The 17,921-nt window shown below is 39.4% G+C and overlaps 2 protein-coding genes across 6 annotated transcripts in view; both read left to right on the forward strand.

Moving 5' to 3' along the window:
* Positions 1-188: 188 nt before the first annotated feature.
* serpinf2b (serpin peptidase inhibitor, clade F (alpha-2 antiplasmin, pigment epithelium derived factor), member 2b) lies at positions 189-4,104 on the forward strand. 3 transcript variants are annotated; one of them, XM_084950733.1, is made up of 10 exons: positions 189-699; positions 1,023-1,120; positions 1,327-1,395; positions 1,502-1,561; positions 1,690-1,990; positions 2,175-2,318; positions 2,433-2,621; positions 2,780-2,922; positions 3,024-3,228; positions 3,381-4,104. In XM_084950733.1, exons 3-10 carry the CDS (start codon positions 1,342-1,344, stop codon positions 3,731-3,733), a joined length of 1,449 nt encoding a protein of 482 aa, XP_084806859.1. In that variant the 5' UTR covers positions 189-699; positions 1,023-1,120; positions 1,327-1,341; the 3' UTR covers positions 3,734-4,104. The 3 variants fall into 3 exon arrangements, with proteins under 3 accessions (XP_084806859.1, XP_084806861.1, XP_084806860.1); XM_084950735.1 differs by lacking the exon at positions 1,023-1,120; XM_084950734.1 differs by lacking the exon at positions 189-699 and having other exon boundaries at positions 721-1,120.
* Positions 4,105-4,882: 778 nt separating this feature from the next.
* The window catches only part of rpa1 (replication protein A1), a 33,099-nt gene continuing 20,060 nt past the window's right edge, over positions 4,883-17,921 (forward strand). Inside the window, exons 1-12 of one of the 3 annotated variants that reach the window (XM_084951072.1) lie at positions 4,883-5,070; positions 5,410-5,457; positions 6,483-6,561; positions 6,845-6,953; positions 7,094-7,182; positions 7,331-7,405; positions 9,417-9,531; positions 10,841-10,943; positions 11,077-11,145; positions 11,484-11,676; positions 13,775-13,911; positions 16,034-16,182. In XM_084951072.1, the coding sequence (XP_084807198.1) occupies positions 5,041-5,070; positions 5,410-5,457; positions 6,483-6,561; positions 6,845-6,953; positions 7,094-7,182; positions 7,331-7,405; positions 9,417-9,531; positions 10,841-10,943; positions 11,077-11,145; positions 11,484-11,676; positions 13,775-13,911; positions 16,034-16,182 (1,196 nt within the window). In that variant the 5' untranslated portion in view covers positions 4,883-5,040. Of the gene's footprint in view, positions 5,071-5,409; positions 5,458-6,482; positions 6,562-6,844; positions 6,954-7,093; positions 7,183-7,330; positions 7,406-8,995; positions 9,273-9,413; positions 9,532-10,840; positions 10,944-11,076; positions 11,146-11,483; positions 11,677-13,774; positions 13,912-16,033; positions 16,183-17,921 lie in introns of those variants that run through there. The other 2 variants (XM_084951071.1, XM_084951073.1) reach the window with 2 other exon arrangements.

Below are 17,921 nucleotides of genomic sequence, written 5' to 3' on the forward strand. Positions count from 1 at the left end.
CTGTGATTCACATACATTGACTGCTAGCATGTCCTTCGATCTTGGCTGAATCACTAAAGCTCAGATTGTACAAAGTCCTCTTTGTGTTTGCAGACTGCAGTCATGTGATCTGAAAGATATCGTTTTTGCTTAGTGGTAAAATGTGACCAAGTCCAACAGATGAGTTTCTTTTTTTATATATATATTTCTTTGAGAATCTAAAGGGTATTATTGGTCACAACACAAAACAGTGATTTGTTAACCGAAGCCTCTGGTTTTGCTGCCTGAGATCTTAAGTTAATCATGGATTAAATCCAGGGCTTCTGGGAAATGTGGGGGTGTGTTCTTTGACATCAAATGTATTACTTTGAAATAAGCAACTTGTATTTGTTTACTGACACAAAGCTGGATTAATCAGACCTTTGCAATAAGTTGCCGTGTTTCCTTTGGATTTAAATGCGTCATGAAATTATCACCTCCCCACTGACGTGCTAAATAGCTGCTCGTGTTTAGCTTCAACATTTAACCCTGCAAGAGTTTCAGGAGCTACATTTACAAACAAATAGTGGCTTAAATGAGGCCCCAATCAATCTAAGTTGATATTTAACTGTTTGCTGAGCAAATGCCAATCTCTTACTCCCAGGAATCCTGACATGCGCCGCACTTAGTTGCTCTTTTTTTGGACAAGCCAGCAAGTTTTTTTTCTAATTTAAATATAAGGTAAGACATACTCACATATTTAAACACTCCTGCACATTTGAATACTTTAGAGACTTAAATGATTACACAAAATATCACTGTTTTAACATTTTTCATGTATAAGGTCTGCAAGGGAGGTAATGTTGCAATCCGAGTTAATGCCTTTTTGACATTTGACTTAGATTTCCATACCATGTTTAAATACCACAGTACAAATGGTTTTCAAAATATTTGTAAAGCAAATAATTATTTAGAGATTAATCTGCTCTATTATAATGTGCTTTGGTAACTTGAATAATATTTGAAAGTACACAATTTATGGTTGAAATCCACATGTGTTTTAGGCACATTTCTGGGGATTTCCTTTGAAAGTGAGCGCAACTAAGTAGAGTGAAAGTGCTCAATTCTTTCAGACAATCCATCAAAGTAATTCTAAATAAAGGTGAGGAATGTTGTGTCTTAACGTCTTTCTTTTTTCAATAGCTTGTAACTATTAGCTGGAAGAATGAATATGGTGCTTTCAGAGGCATACTCATTTTTATCGCATAGCATGCTAAATTGCAGTGAGCATGAAAGGTAATTGTGTCGATCCATAAAATCTAAGCAGGATATAGAATTTTGCCGTTAACTTAATTTTCTCTTTCACAGTTGCATTGTGAGGAAATGGACCTCTGCCTGACACTCCTGTTGATCTATCTCTGTAGCCAAGGAGCCACTGTAAACCTCTTAAAGATCTCAAAAAAATCACTGTTAAGATTATACTGGATGATTATGTCCTGTCCCTGTGCCGATTGTTAATCTATATTATCTTTGTGCTCAACAGAATGCTGAGGTGGAAGAAAATCAACCAGTCTCGCTGGTGCCTCTTACAAAACCAGAGGAGGTTAGAGTCAAAACGCTTTTGCTGTTTTTTTTTTCTTTCTTTTTGTTTTTCCGTGGTCATGGTTCTGGACTCCTAAATTAACAACTTAATAAAATAATAAGCTTTGGAATTCTGATGTGTGTCTATAGGAAACAGGACACAGCAGTACAGCACAGCCAGAATCCGCAGGTACTACAGAAGCCTCTATAATTACAACATCCTATCAACCACCTACAACAAGTAGTGGGCCCACTGGAGCCTCGTCGACAGAAGAAGATGATGGGGGTTGTCTGTCTCTTGGCAGAAACCCACATTCCAAGGAAATTGTTGCTGCTGCCATTCAGAAAATGGGTGTGCAGCTGCTGCAGAACCTGGAGATGACGCCAGAGCAGCCAAATATTATCATATCTCCTTTAAGCATATCACTAGGCCTTTCCCAGCTGGCTTTAGGTATGCATGTCTTGTTAATGTGCTTTTACTGCATCATATTTTACCTAAGCGAGTTGTTATTTTTATATGGTGTTACCACATCTGATGAATTGTGTCAGCAACTTACCCTAGTTTATTGTTGTCTAGAGAACACCATATTTCTCATCCAGTAATTGTACCCCTCTTTTTTTTTCTCTTTTTACAGGTGCTGTAAATGAGACGAGGGAACTGCTGATGCATCATCTTCATGAAAACACTCTCCCCTGCTACCACCAGTCTCTGCATAGTATCTTGATGCAGCTCAAAAACAGTGATCTACACATTGCCACACGTATCTTTCTGCGTGAAGGTTATGACTGAGAAGATTGTGTCTTTAAATTTTAAAACAATTTCTCTCGTTACACCTTAAAGATGATCTGAGAGTATTTAGGAGAAATAAAGTCGGGATGTTTATGTTTTTTAGGGTTTAAGCCGAAGGAAGTATTTGTCAATGAGTCTCACCGCTTTTATCGCTCGGAACCAGCAGTCTTGGAGAATCTGGAGCAAATAAACACATGGGTAGAGAACGCAACTCAAGGAAAGATAGCTGACTTCCTTTCTGCTTTACCTCCCAATCTGCTTCTCGTGCTCATTAATGCCGTCCATTTCAAAGGTGAGTGAGATTTTTAAATGCCACTGTATTTGTAAAATTCTGCTCATTTTATAAGATACTGTTTCCTCTCTAATCCCGAGTGAAATTGACTGTGTTCCGAAGTGTTTTACATTTTGCTGCTATCTCAAACCGAGATCCTCCCTCCTTTGCTCCCACAGGAGAGTGGAAAGCTCGATTTGACCCCCGCTTTACCTCCAGAGGTGTGTTCTATCTCGATGAACAGCACATGGTTGATGTAGAGGTAATGGAAGATGCCAAACATCCCTTGAGTTTCTTCATTGATAATGAACTGGAGGCTCAGGTAAAACACAAATATTTTCAAACCTCAAATGTTTGAAGAGAAAATTAAATTCCTTGGATACCCTCCATTTTACTAAAGCGCCATTCTTTTTCTTTGTGCAGGTAGCGAGCTTCCCATTCCTGAAGTCTATGAGTTTGTTGGTGGTCGTGCCTATGTCTTTGCAGACAAATATCTCTTCACTTGCTGCAAAGATTGATGTCTCTAACCTGTATAATCGACTGCCCAAAGAGAGGGCAGTTCAAGTAAAAATCCCCAAATTCAAACTAGAGTATGCTCAAGAGTTAAAAGATGTCTTTATCAAATTGGGTAAGACCTGTTTTCTGTGAACTTAGTGTTAGATTTATAATTCACGACTTATACATTACATTATTGCTTGATGAAACTACTGGACTTTGTGTGAGATAAAGGTAGCGACATTTAACCCATGAACTGACCTTATACTCTGTGCTCTTTGTTAGGCCTTGGTGAGATATTTTCTTCTCCCAACTTGGCTGAGATTTCAGATGGCCCTCTGGTGGTGTCCAGTGTGATGCATAAGTCCAGCATGGAGATAAATGAGGATGGTGCAGAGGCAGCTGCAGCTACTACTGTGGTTATTTCAAGGGCATCCAATCCAGTTTTCCATCTCAGCCAACCCTTCTTCTTTGCACTTATGCATGATGCAACTAAAATACCGATTTTTATGGGTGTAATCAACAACCCCAATCCTGGAGCTCCTGTCCTACAGAAAGGGGAATTTGGAAGCAAGGATAAAGTGGGATTTCCCATTGACAAGAATGATGGGGCCCAATTTGGAGGCCCACCTAAGTAAGGACTAAAACCCTTTACAGCTCTTCCAGGGAAACTCAGACCAGTGCATTTATTATAGGAAAGACTATTAGTTAGCTCAATCAAAATATTTGTGAAAACTGATTCTGTGAACAAAATGGGGAGCCCAAAACTTGAGTATTCCTTTAAAATAATATAGTTGCTATTAGATGAGACGTCCTTGTCAAAAATAATAATTAAACAAAAAAAGTATAGTCATTGTTGCTTATACTGAGCCTATTTCAATTTGATGGCACATACATTTTGATCTCAACACAAAGTAAATTGGTTACAGTGTCAGATTATTACTGAATCAGTATGTGTATTGGATGGTTTGATGTAATGACTCAATAAACTGAACTGATTTGAATCACACGTCATGCTTATGAGTTTCATTGTGACACATCGTGAAAACAGGTCGAAGCTTCAGCAACACTAAGACTACAACTTTATTACTTGACCAATGCGTTTCGGCCTGTGGATGACCCTGGCTACAGACCAAAACGCTGACTTTTTCAGATCCTTGTTTTTCACCATGCAGCTTGGAAGTAGGTGAAGTTGTGGTGAAAACCTTCATTCTGTTTTCAAAATGACATCTCTTTAAAAGAAAAAGGTTGTTCTAAGTTGTTGCATTTCTAAAACTGGGAAAATGTAATGACGCAAACAGTGGTAGGGAGCATTCTTACATATATTGTCTCAGCAATTTCTTGCTGTGGATAATTGTCTTTGCCTCTTCTTTTCAGGTAATGAAGTGGTATCTTCTACCTTACCATTTTTCTTTTTGTGATTGTTATGAAAAAGACTTGACGGACACGATCTTCCTAAATGCAAAGAAAATAAGCAGATGTTCAGTTAACATTACAGTTGGGGTTCTTTTGGCAAATAAAAATATCAACATAATGTTGTCAAATCTATGTTCCTTAAGGGATTTCTTCGTATCTTACAAAAAAATGTTACGGTAAAGTCTGAAGTCTCCCAGTTTCCTATAAATGGGAAGGCACCATGAAACCCGCCTGACGTCACGTCATTGTTGGCGGTGACTTTAGCGAAGCTGATCTCCGATCAGTTTTCAGTATAACCAAGACATGCAGATGCACGATGTTTAGAAAGGTTAAACTGAAAGCAGATCTGTAAACGGAAACGGAAGTCGTGGCAGCGCATACGCGCATTGGCGCGTTGTTACAAGCTGTTGGCGCCACGGTCATAATTTTGTTGCTTACTGTCAGTGCTAGTAGTACTGAGGTTCTGTCTTGTTAAAACTTTCAGATATTTTTCTTTTGTTGTGGTAGCTAAAATCACCCTTTGTCAGCCATGACGAAACTCTCGGAGGGAACAATAGAGGTATGGTTTATTTTTACAGCGTAAATATTACGCCGTTTAATACTGCAAGCTGTAGAAGCTCAATGTAAATTGGCGCCGTCTACTTAATGGTGTCTTTGTTTAGGTGGTTGTTCGCTATCGTACATTTGTTTGCATATTTTTGCATCCGCTGTAATCAGAACTGCGAACGTTGTTCGACGGTAACTTAATTTGATATTAGCGGTTATTTACGTTTGTGTCTTCTAAAAACTGTGATTGTAGCAAAATGTGTTAAAGTCAAGGAGGGAAAGGGTGGTTTTGTTTTCGACAATAGTTGTATTAAATGTAGAATTTATTATCTGAACATGTTTATATTTATAGGCTCTTTCAAATGGCACCGGTGTCAGCGACGCAGTGCTTCAGTTGGTGGTGAGTAGCAGCTTATTTAATTATTTATTTTTTTGAAAATGTATATTTAATATTACACCATTCCGTCAATAACCACATATATTTAAATGAGATGGGATGAATTCTGCAAAACAAAGCTAGATTAGTTCTAGGTCATTCCATGAAAAATCAATCCGTAGTCCCCACCTAACTTTTTTTTTTTTTTTTTTTTAATGGAGGCCTGCACGTTTTTAACTTAAAGCTGGTTTCTGTCCCTGAAAGTATGTGTAGTGTGTGGGGTCGAGATTTTACGTCAGTTTTGAGCCCTCTTAACTTAATAGCTAAATATATGTACAGGGCTGAAAAGCTCTATTAAAAACTGCTGTCGGTTCGACTGTTATTGCCTGTGACAGGAGCACAAACAAACAATGGGACACTGGATTTTCTGTCGGTTTTCCGATTATTTACTGAAAAAGTAAATAATCAAGTCACACAGTTGGATGCTCTGTTGGGAGTTTGTCGCTTCATTCCACGTTCAACTTGTAGCAGTCCTTTTTACTGAATTTATAAAAATCTAAATATCAAACTGAGGTATTTCAGTTCATATCTTATAACTTGATGGCCCTTGACATTTCCCCCTGAACACATACTTTCCTGCGGTTATGTTATGAGGGCTCAAACATGTTTAAAAATGGTAAAACATTTGGTTAAATTTTTTTAGGGACTGACCCCTCTTAAGGGGCAGGTCTGACAAATCACTATAAGACTTCAAAAGGCTACAGTTTCTTAGTTAAAACCTCTCTCTGATCAGTGACTTTACTTAAGAGGAAAGACTACAGGAAAATCATCCTTACTGAATCCATCTCACTGTAAAAGCAGCTGGGAATAAGGAGTACAGGCCCATAGGCAATAACTAAATATCCTCTATACTTTAAATAATGCAATCACAGAATGTGTAAGTTTACATAAGGGACACAATATTGGTCAAAAAATTTGGTTTTTTTTTTGTTGTCGTTTTTTTTTTTTTTTAATTTATTGAACAGTTTTATTCATATATTGTTTTTCAGAATATTCGCAAGCTTGATGGAGGAAATGGTCCTTCTCGCTTTCGGGTGATGATGAGTGATGGAAGGCACACTCTGTCATGTGAGGTTTTTATTAAGTTTATTCACTGATGTATTTTGCATTGAAGTTTTAAACACGTTCATGTACCCATTTTAACCATCTGTTCTAAATTATTGAGAGTCACGAGTTTTCTCTGACAAATCTCTTACATGAAATTCCATTTTAACTGGCTTTTTAAAAAGCTGTTCTACTAAATTGACTACTTGCATGGGGTTAAAGACGAAGCTATTGCTCTCAAGAGGCTCTTAAGTAGGGGGAACCTGGGTCACTCTTGTCTGACTTTCCTCTCTTAAACCGTCTGCAGCATTCATGCTCTCCACCCAGCTGAACCATATGGCTGAGGAAAACATACTGGCCCCAAACTGCATCTGTAATCTGAAGAGACACGTGACCAATATACTGAAGGATGGACGGTATACACATTTTCTGCACATTTTTTTTTTTTTAACGTTCTCGACTTAATGGAAGAAAGCAGGCCTTAAAAACACTTAAATATGAATAAATACGGAGCAGAGGGCTGTTTTCTGTTGTTAATGGACATGTCTCATTACAGACGAGTAGTAATCATTTTGGAAATTGATGTCATTAAGCCTGCAAAAGATGTTGCCGGTAGAATAGGAGACCCTACTCCTTACACTGAGGGTAAGTCTTTGAAATATACTTCATTGATATTACAGCAGTGCTCAGTGAATACGCTTATGAAGTGGGACTAATTTAGAGATGCATTAGTCACACATAATGGGTCATACTGTTACTGCAGGGTAACACTAATGTCAGGTCTTTCTTACAGGGCAAAGTAAAGGCCCACAGTCAGCTCCTGTCCCTGAAAACCGACCCCCGCTGCAGCCACAGAACAGAAATGAAGGTGAGTGAAAGGTTTATTTTAATCTTGAAAATGAATTCAAATTAATGAAATCTTAAGATTTGTGTGTGTGTGTGTGTGTGTGTGGGGGGGGGTCATTGTGACATCACCCATTGGCTTTGGATTCCACATTTTGAAGGTTTAACACTGTCAGAAGTTACCTTTATGTGGATGTAAAGGTGAGTTTTTTAATGTATCAGCTAATACTAGTTTAGTGAGCACGCGGCATTCATAAACTGAGTGCAACTCACAGACACACACACTGGCTCATTAGTGCCAAGGGAGGGACAAAAAAACCCGCTGGAATTTCACTCACCTAAACTGAAGCACAAAGCTATAACATTAATCCAATAATCCATTAAAAATGCTCCAAATGACTCAGGCAGTGCACATAACGTGAAAAGGTTCAATTTAATGATTCAGAGTAGTGGATGAGGCCTAGTAGATTCCAGTCAACTGCAGCTGCCTGTGTTGGTACACCTGCCAAAAAGTGTGGTGTTACCCCTAATACAACTATCCAGGTTCAGTTTCGTCTCGTCGGTGCAGCCATCTTACGGCGCAACCGGAAGTATAGGTGTAGGTATAGGTGGTTGAGTTATGTAAAAAAAAAAAAAAAATCCCATTCAGAGTTGTTGTAAATGGGGAAACTTTCCTTGGTGATCAAAATCTTTTTTTGTACGAGGGGTAGGGTGTAGCTCAGGAGGTAGAGTGCTGCATAGGATTTTTTTCTTTTCTTTTTTAATGCTGCAAAATTGGGCATTTAAACTTGACTCAGTTTTGTGACCAGCCTCATGTGGCACCTGGAGGAACTTCAACTTTTGCCATGTTTACTTCAATTTTCAGCTCTGGAGGTTGTATATGGGAACAGAAAAACACACTGAGCATGTAGTACATAAAGGACCACCAGGTGGTAGCATTTTTCTGTTGCTCTGTGGTATTCTGGGTGACCCACAGATTTATAGGACTTAAGTAATTTTGACAACCCCATTGTAAAATATTTTTCTTTTTGGCTGCCTCAAATGTCCTATTATTGACACACATCTTCCAGCTGTCTTGTTTCATGTTACTGTGTAGCATCATGAAATTCAACAGCTACTTGAGCTTGTCTAGATGGAGGGCTGATTGTGCCTGCGTGTGTCAATCACCATGTTTATCTTCCTTTGACTGAAAACGCTACTGAACAAACACGCAGACTCGCAGGAGAGTGTGAAAGAGAATGAAGTATTGAATTTGCTTTTGAAACACTGTCACTTGATCATGTCAGAGATGAGCAGTATATCACAGCATAGCGGACAAGTTGGACCAGGTGAGGTGTGCAGTCCAGCTATCATAAGGGTTTTGCTGTCTTCCAGTGTGTCATAGCAGGTATTCATCCCTCTAATCTGCCGTGTGGGAATTGAGGTTGTGGCAACCACCCTCCTCATCAGCACAGTCATTGTTCATTTCTCTGTGTGTGCTGCTTGATCTGGGGGCTTAATTACCAGAAGTGCAGTGGTTGGCAACGTGGGAGGACTTAAGTGGACACTTTGAACTCTAATCCTCCGCGTGAGACGCACACAAATCAAATGTGCAGCGCTTGTTCAAACGGAAAATCTCAAAGTCAGGCAGCACCGCTCTCCGGGGGAAGAGCAGCTCCAGTTTGTTATAGCATTTCACACTCTGCCCTGATTCTGTGAAATGTGAATCATCCTTCTCACCAAAATGCTGGATCACACATCGCCAACAACTTGGCTTGACAGGATTTTTGTTTCCTGTTTGAGTTGTTCCTGCTTGCTAGTTTCAAGAGTCAGTGATGGGAAATGTACTTTTAAGTCAATGGGTTGTTTTTGTGGGGTTTTGGGGGGGATGGACTTCTTTCTCATGATACGAGGTAATTACAGTGATCAAGCAATTGCAATCCAAAGAAACTGGATGGTTTCTTTTTGTAATTTGTCTCTGAATAATGTGCCTCTCTCATGACTCTTCATCACTGCTCTTCATTGATCATTTATTTTTCTCATCATTCCCTCAGCAGTGAACAGAGGTTTAAACAGAGACTTTGGGAAGAAAGCTCCATCTGTTATGCCAAATACTCCAGGGGGAAGCTCCAAAGTTGTGCCCATTGCAAGCCTCAACCCCTACCAGTCCAAGTAAGTATGTTTGCCAGTCACGTTAATCTTTAAATGCTATATATTTGATATTTCTGGGTCAGCAAAAAGGCGTGTACATATGGCAAAAAACTGAATGTCAACCAAAGAAGTATTCATATGAGGAAAGGAGGCCATCAATAAGCCAGCTGTTTGTCAGTGCAGTTAGGAAATGCAAAATTAATACTTGGGAGATGCTGTTTGTCATGAAATAGCAGAAAACCAGGGAACAGCTGGCACTAAAACTGCTTTTGAGTCATTAATCCAGTAATTTTGAACCCGATAATTCCTAAACATTATTGCAGTATTTTTGCTAAACCCTAAATAAAGTAGAAGGTATAAACTTCAATTACATTTCAATCCTTAATTCAGTCCTTAATTATCATAGCTATTGGTGGCCAATTTAAAATAACCAAACCCGTGTTTATCACACTGTCTTTGGACTGTGTAACCGGAAAGAATCCACTTGAACAGAAGAACATGCAGTTTCCCTGAATTTATACCCAGGACCCTCGCTGCCCTGGGGCAGCAGTGCTAACCACTGTACCACTATACTGACAATGGAATTCCAGATCCATAACTTTGGAATAAGGATGGGATCTGAGGGGTGGCTTTGTGGGGCTCGGTACGAAGGGGGACTTGCCGTGGGTGTCGATGGTGATTGGTGGAAACTCTGGACATATCCTGGGGCCCTTCTCACTGATCGCTTCAGCTGTGGTGCCATGACTGATGGAAGTAATTATGACTCTAAGGTTCACAATTATGTGACACGCAAATGTCAAATAGCCAAGACTTGGTCAGGCTCTACAGTGAAACGACAGTGTTGCATGGAACACGTGTGTTTGGAAAACTTTTTGGAAGGTCAGTTTCAGTCTTAAAATGGATCAAGGAGACTACAACCCAATATGAATGTATGCATGTTAGACTGCACAAGCCTTTCCAACAACCAACACAGGCACTACTAACCATCGACCAAATCTTACAGAGGAATGCCAGTGCAGAGCTCATGCTGCTGGCACAATTAACTTAATATTAGGCTAATTAAAGTACATCTGTTATTTTCTTTCTAAATGGTAATCAGAATGTCTGTGAAAAACCTGTTGCAAAAGAAGCAAGTAAATTAAACGGGTTTAATGATGTTGTTGCTCAGTGATATTTACGCAGAGGTCTTCTAGGGGCAGATGTTTAAAAGGTCACAATACCAAGTGCATGAATCCCTACATGTGTGTGGAGCTGACATCTGGGCTCATAAGGTGCCCGAAAAATGAATAATGCGGAAATGATAAGCTCAGATTTGTCTTTTTTGTAATAGGTGGACGATCCGCGCTCGTGTGACCAACAAGAGCTCCATTCGTACGTGGAGCAACTCTCGGGGGGATGGCAAGCTATTCTCCATGGAGATTGTTGATGAGAGTGTAAGTGTATTTGTACTCTGACGGTTAATTTTTGTTTAAAAAACAAAAAAAACCCCACCAAACATCTCCTGTTTTAGAAACCATTTGGAAGTATGTTTTTTGTTTTAAATTAAATATTTATATTTTTCCACAGGGAGAGATACGAGTGACTGGTTTCAACCAAGAAGTGGACAAGTTCTACAGTCTTATTGAGGCTGGCAAGGTGAGATGTTCCTTCAGATAATGATTCAATATGTCCTAATTATTATGCCAAAACCGCCTTTTACTGCGCCGTCAAAGGCTGATTTGGCTGTAGATTGTGCTATCAACAGCTGCCAGTACTTTGTGAGTTAAAACCACAGAGACTATGAATGAGTCATTTGGCTGCACTGTACCCATACAATAAGCTGCTTATGATCATCTGCCAGCCTTTGTTGATCACCCCCCCTCCCCCCCCTCCCACTGACTGCCTGAAGTCCTATCTTGTTTGCTCCATTCAGTCAGGTGAAATGCTACCCAGATCTCTGATTAACATGTGGTTCATCCATCTGTGTCGGCCAGGTCTACTACATCTCCAAGGGCTCCCTTAAGCTCGCCAACAAGCAGTACACATCAGTAAAGAATGACTATGAGATGACACTCAATGGCGAGTCCACCATTATCCCCTGTGAGGACAGCTGTGATGTTCCCATGGTGCAATGTGACTTTGTCTCTATCGGCGACCTGGAGAACAGAGACAAAGATGCTATTGTTGGTAAGGAGAAGAAGTAACAATCTAGACAGGAATTTCTGAACCCAGCATGTGTGTTTAAGGTCCCACATAACTGTGTCAGTTCCTTCTCTTGTTCGCACAGTTTATTTTGAGAGGTGAACTGATAAACAGCCTGCAGCCTTTAACTGCAAATAAATGGCAGTTTGTGTGAAAAATAAATCAAAAGTGCCTTTGCATATTCCTGAAATTTTATCAGCAAAAAACTCAAGTCTGGTTTTCCTGCTGAAAATTAGACTTGTGATAGTTTGTTTTGATTTGTGAGTGTGTTTGTGGGTATTTGCAAAGTCCAGTGAGTGAAGCTGGCAGGTTGAAACTCTCAAAGTGCAATACTGTTAAGAAGACGGGCTGTATAAACATAAAAATTTAGCCTGTAGTCCTCATAAATATATGGCAAAGGCCGATCTGTTCACCAATTCTTCTCGTCAGACAATATCCATTCATTTCATTAAAGCCTCTTAATCCTTCCAACATGTCCCCCAAAAAGTACAGAGAGGAAAAAAAACTGGACATCTATCACATGAGAGAGGTGTGTCATGTGTGTCTGAGTACCTCAGAAGTTGGAGACATAATCTAACATGCAATGAATTAATTTGTATTGGTGCAAGACTTTCATCAGACAAATGGTTTGTGACAGAGAGAGACACAACCTCACCTAGGAATTGGCTGCGCAATCAAGCAGTCGGTAATTAAGAGAAGCACAATAATCAGTGCAGCAAAAAATCGTAAAGGTACATCAGGATTTTTTTTCATGAAAAGATTTTGGAAAGTCTCAACTGGCTAAAATTAATTCTGAAAAGAAATCCTACATTATGCTGACATTTTTCATCTTAAAATACAAAATATTACATACAGCTTGCTACACCTGAAAGAGCATGTTTCTAAGAACAAAGCTAAGGTGTTGATGGTGCACATGCAATCATTTTTTTACATTATTTTTAAATCATTTGATTTTTGATATTGGGAAATCATTTGGTAGAAGCTTGATTATTCAGAATGGGCATATCTAAATCGTTGCGACTGACATTTTACGCCCTCTTATACCGCAGTACTTTAGGAGGATGATATTTTTAAATGGTAACCATGTTTCCCCAATCTATTTCATGAGACATTAATTCTGATGTTGTCTTATGTAACCGGAACAATAGAGCAGAACTGCATAACGCGGTGCACAGGGGAGCGATAATGTAATTTTCAATCGGTGAGCAAACTGTTCACCAAACTGCAGGTGACTATGTGAGGCCTAAACGCATTACATTTCTCTTAACTACTGTGTGTTACAAAAAGCACAAATCAACCAGCCGGTGTTCCGAGCCCAGCTCCAACAGAGGCGTTCCCGAGCGCCCAATAATAAGTGATCATAAGGTGAGAATAAAGTCTGAATTGGAAAGTTGAACTGGATATGCTGGGAGGTTGAGGTAATTACACTATACGAGCAGACAGATAAAAGTGGTATTAATAAACCTGATGACAGTAATGGCCTGTAGTGCAGATTGACTTTGGGCCCTATGGTAAGAAAATGAGAACCTGCTGTCATAGGTAAAGTGAGGCGGTAATAAGAAGCTGGCTTGTAATTCTTTCAATGGAAATTGCTTTTTGAGTAACTTCTCTTCTGCCTGCTAGGTAGCATTAAGAAGTTTTGTAGTGGTTAAATGTGTTTAAAATCCTTGGTGGCTCAGAGTTGGAGTTTAAAAATGACTGCTGATGGAGATGCCAGTGCTGTACCATTATAGATCATTTCTTCCAGTTTACTGTGCTTGATTGCGTTAGTCAGTTAAAGCCCTTTACTGAGTCCTCTCCAATATTATGGATGCAAGTTCCTGGCATGCTGGCCTCTGACATCATGAATGAATCGCCAAGTGCCAATTTGTGCCGTAAGCTGTGGGACATGGAATGACCTCTGTGTGTGGATGTAATTGTGTATGGAAAAAAACAAATCAGACACAGTATTTATTTGTTTGTGTGTTGTTGTTTTTATGTTATGTGTTTTGTGCTAGATACTTGTAACTCTGCTGTAGGCTGTGAATCACAAGGATGCGGAATAGAAAAACAAATGCTCTCTGCTGTGTATATCCTTTTACAGATGTAATTGGAGTGTGCAAGAGTGTGGACGACATATCCCGCCTGACAACCAAGTCCAACCGTGAAGTGTCTAAGAGAACACTCAGTCTGATGGATATGTCTGGGAAGGTGGTGACTGTCACACTGTGGGGAGAGGAAGTGAGTATGGACTTGACAAAAAGTACAAAATGTGTAATGGAACGTGTGTCTAGAGTTTTCAAATAAGTGGTGAAAGTCATTAACAGGTTTTCAGTGCATCAACATGTTAAAGCTTTCTTCTCAGAACAATTTTCTTTCCAAAAATAAATTATTACCTGAACTAAATTTAAGCAGATGGTTTTATTCTAAGTAGGAGGGATAAAAGTAGTTGGTGTAAATGATAGATACTGGTCTAAAGCTAAAGCCCAGTGACTTGTAAAGCAAATGCCTACGCTAAATCATCCTTGTGTGTAGCTTTTAATCCTTAGTTTTTGGTTAGAATTATGTCAGAAAGGCGTTGAATGAAAAAGGTTCTTCAGTGCACTCGGTGGTCACAGGTGAACAGCTCTGAGCACTGATATAACAGTGTGCGTGTTGCGTGATAGAAGGCGATAGATTTGAAGTTATTGACTACATTTCCTGTCACTGTGTGATAAAGTAAGCGTGCTCTTGCAGTTGATTTTTACCTGTGGCTCAGAGGGACTGCGCTGAGTTCACCACCAATTCTTTTCCTCCAGACAAGAAGCAGTGTTCCCTGTATTTGTTCGACAGTTACACTTTTTCCAGAGGGATTCAGAGAACTGCACAAGATGTATAGTTTATAAAGAACAATAGAATTGCCAAAAATCAGGTGTTGGAGATATTTTCCCCAATATATGAAAGCTTTACTGTTGCGCTGCTCTTCTTTCTTTGGTTTTATGAGCTGAACAGCAAGTGTGTTTAGTTTTATCTTGTTAGAAGGCAAATTATGTTTGACATTTGATTTTTATTTATTTACTTTTTTTTTTTTTTACCCTGCTGCTGCCACTACTGAGGGAAATCAGACCTCTTGTAATCCTTAGTTTCTAGTTTTAAGGCAAAAACAATTTAAAGTTATGGTAAAACTAATTGAACCCAAAATGAAACCACATTACCAAAACGATAAAAATATAAAGTGGGGGTGCTGTGTAAAATGTACATTAAAAACATACATAAAATTATATGCAAGTCTCATAATCAAATGTTCAAACTGATAGATTAGGTGGGGGGGGAGTCATTTTGAATTTGATAGCATCAGTATAACTCAACATCTTGACACAGGGCCATGTTTACCACTGTGTAGTGTCCTTTCTTTTTTTAACAACACCACAGTCTCAGAACTGAGACCAGCTGTTGGACCTTTGGGAGAGAATCGTTGTCCCGTGTTTGTCTAATATAGGACTCTAGCTGCTCGACAGCCCTGGGTCTTCTTTGTTGTACTTTTCTTTTTATGATGCTTCAAATGTTTTCAGTTGGTGAAATATGTGTATTGCAGGCAGGCCAGCTCAACACCAACCTTTTTCTGCTATGAAGCCATGCTGTTGTAATATCTGCAGTATGTGTTTTAGCCTAGTCTTGCTAAAATATGCAAAAAAAACCAAACAACAACAACATATATAGCACATATGTTGCTCTAAAGCCTGTATGTACCTTTCAGCATTGATGGCGTCCTCCCAGACGTGCAAGCTGCCAATTCCACAGGCACCCGTGCACCCCTATACATTCAGAGGTGCAGGTTTTTGATCTAAGTGCTGATAACAAGCTGGATGGTTCTTCTCCCCTTTAGTCCAGTGACACAGCATGCATGTTTTACAAAAAGAATTTCCAATTTAGATTCTTCTGACCACAGAACAGCTTCCCTGTTTGTCTCGGTCCATTTTAAATGAGCTTTGGCCCAGAGAAGACAGCAGTGTTTCTGAATGTTCACAAATGGCTTCTTCTTCGCGAGATAGAGCTTTTAACCTGAATTTGTAAATGGCATGGCAAACTGTTCACAGACAATGATTTGAGGAAGTGTTCCTGAGCCTATGGAGTAATTTCCATGACCGTCTCATGCCTGTTTTTAATGTGGTGCCGCCGGCCTGAAGATCATGGGCATCCAATATTGATTTTCTGCCTTGTCCTTTGTGGACAGGGATTTTCTAAATCTTTTGATGAACCTCTGCCCATATTTATTTAAAACCATAAAAGATCTCTTTGTCCAAAAACACGTATATCTGATGTTGTCAGTTTGCAAAAATGAAGGAGAAAGCAAATTAAATATTGTATTTCTTTCTTTTCATAGGCAGAAAAGTTTGACGGATCTAGCCAACCTGTCGTTGCCATTAAGGGGGCAAAGCTTTCAGACTTTGGAGGCCGGTCACTCTCTGCATCCTTCAGCAGTACTCTTATGATCAACCCAGACATCCCTGAGGCATATAAGCTCAGAGGCTGGTAAGTAGGCTCGAGTTTCATAGATAATGCAGTGTAGAAATTGCTCATGTGTTCTTGCAATCATACAAAGTGGCTTTACAGCAAGTGTAAAATCTGGTATATATTTATTGCCATAAAGCTTTACTTATTTTTTTCACAAACTTAAAGACTGCTTCATAAATGCAGATATTGGTTATTGGCAGATATTGGTTACAAATAAGAAACTGGGTTTCACACCTTCGCTCAGGCGATTAGAGGATCATCAGGGGGTCCTTTTGTCCCTCTGTGGGGGGAAACTCCCACTAGGTTTAAATCTGGGACTCCCCACCATTTGACCTTAGAACTGAAGAAGCTTCTCGGATGAGAGCTGAAACGTCTTCAAGCAACTTAAAGAAGTCCAGACGCTTTTCTTTGCAAGCTCCTTTGAGTATGCTGACAAGTTTACAACATTTTTTTTTAAATATATATATTTTTTGCATTATGTGCCAGGTTTTCAATTATCCCCTAGTGTTCAACATGACCTGAAATAGCCGTGCACTTTGTGCGAGACGTGAGGTGGGTAGTATTTTTATAGGCTGCGCGTTAGTTTGTGTTTCGATTGGCACATGATTGATACATGAGGCAGTCCTCACATGGACTAAAGAGGGTGGTACTTAACCTTACTCTTGCACTGTGGCACACTAATGGATCTGTCCTCTGTATTGATCCTGCTTAAGCAGGCTGTGTCTGACCCCTCCTCACTGACATGAAGGCAAATGTCTATGTTTGTGAGTGGAGGGCCAATCGATTGTATCCAAAGGGTTTTGTTTATTTACCTTCCAATACCAGTGTCTGCTCCACGCTAAGAAATAAGACACTAAACAGTTGAAATTTATTTTGTGACAAGTTGGCGTAATCTTTTCTTCTGCCTTATAAAATGTGACTGGGTATTTATACTCGGGACCTGATCTGCATAATCGGAGCAGTGAAATGTGACTCTCCTTTGCAGGTGAGAAGGCAGCAGACGATAAATTATGCTCAAAGTGGCTTTTTAATCTAATGTATAGGGTGATGGTAATTTCTTTATGATAGTTTTTGAACAGCCGCTGGCTTCTCTAAATATTTTAGATCTCATTTCTCAGAATGCCAACTACACTGAACTTCTCTGAAGTTGAGCATCATCAGGACCACTCTGGGGTCCTACGCTTTCTTTTACTTGTACACCATGAAGTCCTTAATCGCATTTCCAGACCCTTGCAGCAGACTTTATACACTTATTTCATTATCTCTTCCCTTCTCACGAATGGAAAATGCCAATCCTGACTCATTTGTCAAATGAAAAGCATTGACAAGCATTGGTAGACAGTAACATTACATAGCTTATCTGAAAATGTAGCCTTAACTGTCTAAAGCTGTGAAGATGAAAATAATTGCTTGTTATATTTATATGATATATTTATAAAGGCTATATCCAAAATTATATCTAGGTAACATGAGAAGAAATTTCTCTCTCTTGTACCACTGATTGCTGTGAAACGTGTAACATGGATTTTGTGCTGTTGATAAACTTGGGCCATGGTTACAGACTATGTGTTTCTCTCTTTCTGTAAGCTGAGATATGAAATTCACAAACAGAGACAAGGGAAGGAAAAACAATTAAACTCTAAATTAATCTTTTGATAATTATGTTTTTTTTTCTAATCTCGCACAGAAGAGAATCCAAAGTGTTCTCTCCATCATCCCAAAAAAAATTATTTTTTAATGTGCCAAGGCTGCTGAAA

This window comes from Perissodus microlepis, chromosome 14, assembly GCF_051167445.1.
Source record: "Perissodus microlepis isolate ML-2025 ecotype Zambia chromosome 14, ASM5116744v1, whole genome shotgun sequence".
NCBI lineage: Eukaryota > Metazoa > Chordata > Actinopteri > Cichliformes > Cichlidae > Perissodus > Perissodus microlepis.